The following is a 10,856-nucleotide window of genomic DNA, read 5'->3' as shown; positions in this document are numbered from 1 at the left end:
TGGGGCTGGAAAGTGCCTGTGCTAGGTGCACTGCCTGGAGCCTGCCAGGCAGTGGATTTATTCTCCAGTTACGGGGTCTACCTCCACTGCCATTGCCTGCTGCTGCCCAGGTAGGATGCACTGCTCCCAGTATCACCCAACCTTCCCCTTCCCTGGGGCCACCCAGTGAGGCTTGGTGCAGCTCTTCTCATCCCCTTCAAGGAAGCACACCACTGCTTTCAGCAGCCCTTTCACCACACAGTGCCAGCCCTCTTTGGTCAGGGGTCTTCAATGGCAAACCCTGGCTTTGCAGAAGAAGGAGACTTAGACAAAATTAGTCTCAGTTAGGTCAAAGTGGCCAAAATTGGTCTGCCACATGATTTCTGTCTAACTGTGCTATTTCTGCTGTTGTCTTAGAGGATGCAAAGCACAAGTGTGGGAGAGGACAGCCCTCCCCTGGCTCACAGCCTCTGACAGGATGGAGACAGCCAGGAGCTCCATCTCATGGTCATACAGACCATGGAAGGAGACCCAGACCTCATTCGCATCTGGAAAGATTCAGCATCCTGAAAAGAGGGAGCTGGCAATGCCAAGCTCAGGGACCTGAGTTTGGAAGGCTGCAGGGTCAAAGGATGAGTAAGAAAGAGTTCAAGGTACTGCAAGGGTTATAAACACTGTAGGGGATTGACAACAATATCTTCTCAATTAAACAAACTGAATTAGGAGGTGTCAGTAAGTGAGCAAGTCAGCTGCACGTGTGTGTGTGTGTAGACTCATTGAGCCATGAGACAGACACACCAGGGATTCCTCTCAGCAAACTTATAAATGCTTCCACCGTTAAAATCTGCTGGGTCAGAGAAGCAGGCGACATACCTGGTGGACGCAGGGCTGGCCGACATCACCCCTGCCAGGGCTGGGTGAGTTGGGTGCACCTGCTGGTTTATCTGGACAAATCTGCAGCAGCAAGCCGGGTAGGTCATCCATCAGTGCACAGAGTTTAAATAGAAGCAGCACAAGAGGATTTGCTGCTGAAGTCTTTTCTTTATAAACTTAAAAAAATATATTTATTTTTAAAAAAAAGGAAAAAAAAGAAAAAAAAAGAAAAGAGCCTGGAGAAGGCCCTATGACCCTCTCCAGTCCCATGCTTCCTGACCACGTTCTCTACAAAAAAAAGCAGCCTGGATTTTGAAAAAAAATCTTAGGCAACTTTTCAAGGCTCTTCTCAAGACCATTCCCCAGGTGAGCCAGCCCACTCAGCTCTCCAGCTTAACTTCATCTTATTTCTGACTTCCCTCTAGTTTGCCATTATTCTCCATGAAGTGCCCGCCACAACGCACTTCAATCTGCAGCTCAGTCCTTTGCCCCTGCCCTCACATTCATCCTACCTGAGGGTGTTCCACTGAACAAGCAATTCTGAGAGTATGATTTGCTCAGAAACTTTACTTTAATCTGCTAACATATTTTATAAATGACAAGAAAGAAAGTAATCAGATTTGCCTGGGAAGATCTAGCCTTGATAATGTGATGTTTTCTGGACATGCCACCCTCTGCCTGCAAGGTCCTGCTGGAAAACAGCAATTAATTTGGCTGAAAGATGGATGGCTCCCCTGGGAAATAGAAACCCCAATGCCTCTCTTTCCCGAATGGGAGAGGTGAAGGTGATGTGGGCAACTGGACCTTAGAAGCATGGGAGTATTGCAACCACATGTAAAGTGGAGCTCTTTGAAGACTGGTGGGGGGGGAACTGTTGTGCATCAGAGACCCCTTTGTGAGACCTCGTCTGTGTGACTCTAAGCAGGCACGGCCAAGAAAGATGCTTTAAAGGAAGGTGTAAAGAGGAAAACTGCTTGTGCAACTACGAGCAGAGCTCTGGTCTTGTGAAAGGGGACAAAAGAGCAGAGACTAGTTTGCTTAGGAAATGTCAGGCTGGGTTGTGTGGCTCTATAGACATGCTGGGGTGGAAATGCCAGGGAGGGAAAAGTGTAATCAGATTCAGCTTCAGAGGTGATAGAAGCTGGACAGGAATACACTGAGAGAGGAAAGTAGAGGTAATTTCCCAGCTGTTGGAGCAGGGTGGAGGGTTGGTGCTGTCTTCCAGCAGATGCATGAAAGCAAAATATCCTAGGATGACGACTATCATTTTTTCTGGGTAAGATGAGCTGTCACACCTAAAGCAACAGGCACTCAGTTCTGTGATACAGAAGGTCTTTTTCAGTTCCCTCTTTCTAGATACAGAGCAAGACAAATGGGAGATGAAGATGGGAAATCAAATAGTCCTGACAGAAGGGTTAAAAATTCTCCTGCAGGTCTGGAATAAAACTTCTGTCATCTGAGGTTTACTTACTTCCACGTCTCATGGTGGCATGTGGAAGAAGGACAAGAACTGGGCTAACTCTTCTCTGCTTGTTTTGATATAGGAACTATGGGACCTCAAATGACACCAGCAAATGTCAGGCTGACAGGCAAGGGAAAGGGTTATTTCACAAAAGGTGCTGTTAGTTTGTGAAACTCCTTGCTAAAAGACAGTGTGGGTGCTAAAATTTTGCACAGAAGAGACTAGATGAGTTTCTGGGGTGGGGTTAATGAAAATGAAGAAACCATATCCAGCGCAGGAAGTCCCTGAGCTTCAAATCGTTGGAAGCTGGGAAGGCACTTGGAACAGATATCATGGTATGTTTACCTTCTCATATTCTTCCCTAAGGGTCTGCTCTTGATGCTGGACATAGGATCTGAGGCTGGATGGACCTTTGGTGTGACCCAGGGTACAGCTGTCCTGGTGTGCCTGGGCTCTCCTCACTCTGGCTCCTGCAGTGACCACCATGTCCCACTCCTGTCCCACCAACACCTCGCTGTCAGAGCTGCACCTGACGGGCATCCCGGGGCTGCAGCACCTGCACCACTGGATCTCCATCCCCTTCTGCCTCATGTACCTTGTCACGCTGGCTGGGAACAGCACCCTCCTGTGTGTGATAAAGGCTGATCCCAGCCTGCGCCTGCCCGTGTTCCTCTTCCTGTCCATGCTGGCTGTCATTGACCTGGTGATGTCCACCTCCATCAGCCCCAAAATGCTGGGCATCTTCTGGTTTCAGTCCACTGCCATCAGCCTGGATGCTTGTCTTACCCAGATGTACTTTGTTCATGCTTTCTCTGTGATGGAGTCAGGGGTGCTGGTGGCGATGGCCTTTGACCGCTACGTGGCCATTTGCAATCCACTGCGGTACTTGTCCATCCTGACCAGCCCCGTTGTGGCTGCCATTGGCTTGGCCACCTTGCTCAGGGCTGTGGTTTTCATGAGCCCCCTCACCTTCCAGATTCGCCGCCTGCCTCTTTGCAGCCCGGCAGTCGTGGACCACTCATACTGTGAGCACATGGCTGTGCTCAAACTGGCCTGCGGGGACACTGCCTTCAGCAACACCTACAGCCTCTCTGTCTCCACCTACGTGGGCAGCTTTGATTCACTGCTCATCGCCCTCTCATACACGCTCATTCTCCGAGCAGTGCTCAGCCTCTCCTCCCCACAAGCCCGCAAAAAAGCCTTCAGCACCTGCGGCTCACACCTCTGTGTCATGGCCCTCTTCTACATCCCCGGGCTGCTCTCCATGTACGTGGAGAGGTACCACCAGGAGCTCCCACCCCATGTCCAGGTCATGTTGGCTGATCTCTACCTCCTTATCCCTCCGGCATTCAACCCCCTGATCTATGGCATCAGGATGAAGCAGATTCGTGATGGAGTACGCAGGGCGATCTCCCGGAGGAGACCCGTGGCAGGACGGATTGGGCATGGCCTTCAGGGCACAGGGCTGGGACTCATGAAGACAAAGTCCGTTCCCTAGAATGGCCAAAAGCTCTTCTGGGCTTTGGTGTGGCTCTCAGTGTACGTTCGGAGACGCAGGTGCCTCAGGAAACGTTGGCACCCACTGAATTCAGGTCAGCACCAAGGGCTTCAGCTGGTTGTTCTCCTGCCGGTCCCTTGCACAAGGCAGTGACATTGGCACAGCACCTCTGGGTGGTCCAGCTCCCTCAGATCTCCCATCATAAATATGATTGCAGCCACCACATAACCTTGTTCTGGCAAAATGACAGAAAACAGCTGTTTCCTTAACATATCACTTTATGTGCAGCAGAACCGTGCCAAGAGATGTAAGGGACATGGGATCACAGGACCACGGGATAACTCGGGCTGCAAGGGACCTCGGGAGGTCTCTAGTCCAACCGCCTGCTCAAAGCAGGGTCACCTATCAGGTCAGGTAAGGTTGCTGAGAACATCCCCTCCCTCTCGGTGACGGTCTGTCAGCCCTGGGGAGCAGGTACCCACACACAGTCGCCACCATCCTGAATGCACAAACACAGCACACACTTTACCTATCTCTCACCAAAGCAAATGACCCGAACACCTCTCTGACTCTCCCCTGCCTCTGTTCTCCACCCCTACAGCAGGGCTACACCGGAGCATCTCTTCAGTAGCATCCAGTTGCCATCTCCTTGACGACTTCTTCGTGCTCTAGCAGGTAAAGCCCAGACAGCTGAGGTGCCTGCTGGGCTCTGGGCATTGCTGCACTTCTGTCCTGTGCAGGGGCAGAGGGCTCTGCGTTGCTCCACCAGCCCTCTCCATGCACCATGGCTTGGGGTGCCATGGAACTGGGTTTGGCTGGGATAGAGTTAATTTCCTTCATAGTAGTTTGTATGATGATGTTTTGGATTTCTGATGAAAGCAGTTGTATTGGGTCTGGCTGAGATGGGGTTAATTTTCCCCATAGCAGCCCTCATAGTGCTATGCTTGGTATTGGTAGCCAGAAGGGTGTTGATAAGACACCAGTGTTTTGGCTACTGCTGAGCAGTGCTCGCACAGCGTCAGGGCTGTCTCTCCAACATTCCCCCCGCACCCAGTAGGCTGGGGATGGGCGAGATCGTGGGAGGAGACCTTGTCCTGCTGCGGAGGGGAGTGATAGAGCGGCTTGGTGGGCACCTGGCGTCCAGCCAAGGACAACCCGCCACAGCAGTGTTGATAACACAGAAGTATTTTATTTCCTGCGGAGCAGTGCTTGCACAGCCTCAAGACATTTTCTGCTCCTCACATTGCCCCAGCAGCGAGTAGGCTTGGGGTGCACAAGGAGTTGGGAGGGAACACAGCTGGGACAGCTGACCCCAACTGACCAAAGGGATGTTCCAGAACATATGACATCATGCTCAGCAATAAAAACTTGGGGGGGGGCGTTGCCAGGGCTGCCATCGCTCAGGGACTGGCTGCGAATTGGTCAGCTGGTGGTGAGCAATTGGGTTTTTTGCATCACTCGTTTTTCTGGGGTTTGTTTTTCTTTGTTGTTGTTGGTTCTGTGGGTTTTTTCCCCTCTTCTTTTTTATTATTAAACTGTCTTTACCTCAACCCATGATTTTTCACGCTTTTACTCTTCTGATTCTCTCCTCCACCCCACTGTGGGGAGGAGTGAGTGAGCGGCTGTGTGGTGCTCAGCTGCCTACTGGGGTTAAACCACGACAGCCATGGATATCATTGTCCTGCAGGGATCTGCAGCAGGAACCTGTCTGCCAGGTGCTGAGGCTGTTGGGTTGTGTGATTAAAGGTTCACCTCCATAAACCCGAAGGAGCAGAGGAAGATGGCAGGCAAGGGAACGCCAATATCCCCCTCAGAGTCAGCAGAGCCCCCAGCCCAGCTGCTCCCCAGGCTGTCCCAGGAGGATGGTCAGCCCATGGCCAGGGGTGAGACCTCCAAGTTGGTCAATGGCAGTGGGTCTCCCTCGTTGCAAACTGACATGGGGTACTGCCTACAGGGTGGGGGACAATCGGTATGGGATGCCAGGAAGAGCACTTTGAGACTGTGTGGCACTCAGACATGGGATGTTTAGAGGAGGAACCAAAGGCTGGGAATGAGAGGGATAAGGGGGATTGGGGGCAAACAATGTGGGAAAACAGGGGCATAAGGGGATGAAAGAGTCCAGTCACATGTAAACATGGTTTTGGTCAACATGCTTGTCTGTCCATGCCTGGTGCCTGGTCAGCGCAATCTGTCCCATCTTCTTAAACTCCGTTTCTAACAGCACCCCTGGGTGAGGGTCCCCTAATCTGTGTGCATGTGTGAGCATGGAGGGCTGAGCACCAGCTGCTGGAGTGGGGACCACGGACCATAGGGGCCCATGAGCCTGGGGTACCAGCACCTGGCGAGACTGGGGTGCACACATGTGGGGTGGGTATGTACATCAGTGTGCAATCACCAGCAGACATCCAGCAGGACCAGCCAGCGAGTAGGCTGAGATTTGGGAGCCAGGTATTAGGGAGGCTGTAAGTCCGGGCTGGATGCTGGAGAGACCAGAGGGTTTGATTGCTACTGGAGGGACCAGGGGGGTCCAAGCTACACCACTGCAGAGACCATGGGGTCGGCTACTGGTGATGCCATAGGACTCAGCCAGCTACTGGAGAGAGCCGTTTGCACGTGTGTGTGTATGTGCATGAGGCAACTGGGGAGACCAGGGACCCAGGACCAGCTACTGGGTAGACTGAGCATCTAAGTTCAGCTACTATAGGGATCCATACTGTATATATGTATATAGAATTGCCTCTAAAAGCATTCATCCTAATCACCCACAGAGGAGAACAGGATCAAGCCATTGATGCTGTTTGTGTTTGTGTGTGTGTTTTCAGTCTGTGTTGACCTGTGTGGCTGTCTGGTCTCCACTTGCAAATAACCTGGGGCAGGGTCCGTGTTTGCACCTTGTGGTCCAGATCAGCAGCCAGGAATCTCCTGGGTGCAAAAGCAATAAACAGACTGTCGTGTATGACATGACAGGCTCCAAAGTGTGTGAGAAGCATGGGGGACCTCCCTTGGGAAGAAAGTCTTGCTTTGGGTGTACTGAAACTTCCCAATCTGCCATTGAGACATATCAACCAGAGAAGTGCACTCCGAACAAAACAGCCTAAATTAAGAGTTTTTCTTGAAAGCATGCTCCCTACCTGCAGTCTAACACTGTGTCCCTGCCCTAGCGCGTGACCTGGCCACTGAAGACATTCCCTCTGCTCGACAGGACACAGTGCCCTTTTGTGGGTCTGGAAAGGAGAAACTGCAAGGCATCATTGCCATCCCACATGCATAAGACCACGGCAGTAGAGATAATTTTGAGGCCATGTGGAGGTGAGTGATGGACAGTAGAAATGACCTGTCTTGAAGAGGCTCTCAGCTGTAGCTCTTGAGGGCTGCTTTGAGGTAGAAGCTCTGACAGACTGAAGCATCCCAAATGTCAGGGCTGATGCACCCATCCTACATCAGGTCTATGCCTCCCAGACCATGCATGGGGTCAAGCAGTCCCAGACATGCTCCCAGGCTCTCCAGGGCAGCCGGCTGGTTGCAGCAGAGTTCATGGGACAAGACAGCTCCTGTGGGGACCACTCAAGGAAAGAGAGATGCGCTGGAGGCTGCATCTCCATCTCACAACCTGAGCGTACACACACATTCCTCTGGGAAAGTGCTGAGCTGGAGACAGGACATGGGGGGCTGTGAAGAAAGTGCTCTTAGGGCAGAGAATGCAGCTGCAGAACAAAAGCCCCACTTTAGGAAAACCTCCCCTTTCTGACAAAATCTCTAGGAATGACATTGCCTGCACATCACAAATGACCAAGTCTTTATCTCCTCCCCTGTCTCACACATCCCTCATTGCTGAGCCCTGTGCTGAACAAATCCTGTGCTGTTCGCCGAGATCTTAGGGGAGCAGGAAGCATTGAGAGTGGAGACCGAAGAGAGAGGACAAGTCAGAAGAGGGTCTCAGTGGGACAGAGCTGGGATGGAAGCTCTCCAGGGCAGTCCCACCTCCCCTCAGTGCTGTGCTTGTGCGGACCTGACACAGCCCAGTCACTGCAGTAAACTAAGTGTACCCGCTCGCCTTATACCAGGTAGGATAACTTTATATGGATGACAGGAAAATAAAGGACGAGCTCAGTATGGTGTTCCTCTTGTACTGCGCTTCTGCTCACACATAGGCTCTCGTCTGCACTTCTCCCGGAATCTTTTTTTGGAAAATAAGCTGGAAAATGAGGGATTTATTCCCTAATAAGCTGGCATTCTGCTAATGATCCTTAAAGGCAGGCCTTACACCTGCTGGAGGCTTGCCATCATGCATGGTTTCCTTACGCATGATCATTAGGCATCGTTCCTCACCTACATACTGAGTGATGCAGCCAAGGCTCAGGACCTGCTGTGAGATCCCACCTCCCTGCATCAACTCTTGCGCAAACCCTTTTCGGGGATTAAATAGACATAAAAGTTTGCTGTAATGGTTCTGAGTGGAGAGAAGAGTGGAAACCCACAGTTTCCAAACCATCTTGCTCTCCCTGGCAAAACCAAAGGGATTTTTCTCCACTTCAGACGGACTTCTTAGTTTACATTTTGTGCATTGGTCTCATGGGCATCCAGCAGGCTCTGGAGACCGCCATAACCCTGAGAGCCCAACAGTATGACACTACGAGGGAGAGCTAATGAAAGAAGCTGAAGCAGTCTTGAAAATTTCCATCTCCTCACAGGACAGAAAACCTAATCTCTGCGTCCTCCGTCTGCTGTCCCTTAGGGGATTTCCAGAGGATGGATTAATACCCCAGTGTTGCTGCACTTACAGGTACGCAGAGATGTACTGCTGCAGCCCTCCAGGTGACAGTCCTACAGGTGAGACAGATACCAGACCAGGATCAGAAGCCTTTGCTTAGGCTGCAAAGTTCTTCTGTGCTATGTTTTTCTACCTCCCAGGACAAGAAGTTCCTGTGATCAGGGTTCTTCACTACTGCTGCAATACTGATAATAATATTTTGCCAGGCACTGCCTGTGGAAGAGAGCTTCTGGAAGCAAATATAGTCTTGCCTTGGATGTAGGCACCTGGAGATGCGGCTCTGGATTCAGACACACATAAGTGCCTGGAGGTAGGTGTCCACACATGCTTGTGTGCATGAGTGCTTGGTGTCTAAGCACTGAATGCAGCCAGTGGAGATCCAGCCCCTACGTCCAGTGGATCCTGGAGAGCACCTCAGCTCACCCTAGGGCAGACTCCTACATTTAGGGAGCCAGTTACTCTGTAGGCTCCATGCTCGAGCTCTTCTCTGACTGCAATGGGGTCTCAGACCCTCAGGGTGTCATTCCACTGCCCCTTCCTTGGATGTCTACAGCCACTTGAGATGCCCCCAGGTACCCAAGGCATCCACGTGGGAGAGGCAGACCATCACCCAGGGTTTGCAGAGACCTGCGCCCTGCTGGGTGTAAAGGAAGTCGAAGCCAAGTAGGACACACCGGGGGGTCTCAGATGGCTCTAGGCACCTGTGTTTAAGCAGCTGAACGATGCCCTGAGTCTTTGCGGAGGGACCCTTGTGTAGACCCTGAGATCTGGTGTATTAGACTGGGGCTTACGCCATCCCAAGGTGCACAGCTCTGTTTTACAGCAGGGCTGGTCTGAAAGGCTGGTCCGCGTCGCTGGCAGTACGTGGCTCCGCTCGGGAGCACGGGTTGGTGAAAGCAGCCACGGGTTAACCTCGCTGCTCAAATCTGGATTCACACCTGCCTCCTGCAGCCGCTGGTTACCGGGATGCAGAGGGTCAGTGCAGTGCAGTTAGGTGCCGTAGTTAAAAAGGAATTTTGATCCTGTTTCAGCCTCTAAAATGTCCTGATTTGCAGACATTTAGGCCAGAAGGTAAGCGCTTCTGTCCTGACCAGTCTTTTCAGCCAGCAGCTCCTGCAGCAACCCCAAACCTCCTATAGTTGAAATGGAGGGTTCAAAGCCTACAAAAGTCTGCTCTCTATTTTAAAACTTCAAATGCTGTGTTTCCTTAGTTGCCTCCCAATATCTTCTTTATTTCTATTCCGAAGTTATCTAGCTTCTGTCTCTCACTACTGCCACGCTGGCCATGTCTAATGTTAAATTTTAGCTTAAATGATCCTGTAGTTGGGCTGTACACAGGTGAATTTTACTCCATGTTGTCACTAGCATGGGTATTGTCAGCCATGAGCCACCCCACAGCCTGCTGCTTGCTGAAAAGCTACTGGTGGATGATCATCCAGGCAATTTCTTTTAACAGGCAGGGATCTGGTGTAGTCATCACCTGCCTGGTCTTTGCCACTGTGTGGGGAGAAGCAGCAGAAGCAGTAGCAAGGTTTTGGCACAAATGAATGTGTAGATCCTGCGCACTGGACTCAGGCTCTACTTCTTGTCTCTCTGGGATTGTTCTCTGGAGTTTTTGTATTATCTTCAAGCTTCTCCCATCAGAATAAAGCCTCAGAAATTAATCTTTTCTTCTAACTGCCTCCTAGTTTTGCAGGCTTCTCTCATGGGTGAATGACAGAATGAAGACAGAGCAGCAAAAGGCAATTTCATGATCACGCTTAATGTCCCAGAGCACTTTCCGAGACCACTTTTTGCCCTGCAAATTTGGAGGAAATTCCTATGCTGGGTCCATTGCAGGGAAGCCAGGGCTGCTTGGGCAAAAATGCTGTCTGAGAGAAGCTGGATGCTGACTTTTTTCTCTCCTCTTGCAGCTTATTTCAAGATGTCAGCTGAGTGGTGGTGAGCAACCAACAAAGAAATAAGCCTTTCACAAGCAATGAACTGTAGAAGTCCCTTGGTTATCATGGTGGCACAACTTGAAACATGAACTTCTTCACCTTACAAGAACTTTCAGGCCATAACATCCCCATTTATTCAGCATTTCTGATCCTTTCCCTCTAGCCAGTCGTGTCATGCTGTAGTGCTCCTACCTCACACATCATAATAACGATGTGGATTCCTGATTTGACTCGCACTGATGCAGAGTCCCCATCTTATCCCCCTAAGTTCTGGACATCTCAGGGCTCAAAACTGGGCTCCTTTTTTTAAGCACAAAAGCAAGATTCTCCTGC

General features: G+C 51.0%; 1 protein-coding gene across 1 annotated transcript; it reads left to right on the top strand.

Moving 5' to 3' along the window:
• Positions 1–2,798: 2,798 nt before the first annotated feature.
• Positions 2,799–3,812, top strand: LOC104014868 (olfactory receptor 52K2). Its single transcript, XM_009467540.1, has one exon. The coding sequence runs from the start codon at positions 2,799–2,801 to the stop codon at positions 3,810–3,812; it is 1,014 nt and encodes a 337-aa protein (XP_009465815.1).
• The last annotated feature ends 7,044 nt before the right edge of the window (positions 3,813–10,856 follow it).

The sequence above is a fragment of the Nipponia nippon genome, unplaced genomic scaffold (genome assembly GCF_047370975.1).
Source record: "Nipponia nippon isolate SJK-2023a ecotype South Korea unplaced genomic scaffold, ASM4737097v1 scaffold_2, whole genome shotgun sequence".
Classification (NCBI taxonomy): domain Eukaryota; kingdom Metazoa; phylum Chordata; class Aves; order Pelecaniformes; family Threskiornithidae; genus Nipponia; species Nipponia nippon.
The sequence above is the reverse complement of the archived record's forward strand: the minus strand, read 5'-3'. Positions and strand labels throughout refer to the sequence as shown.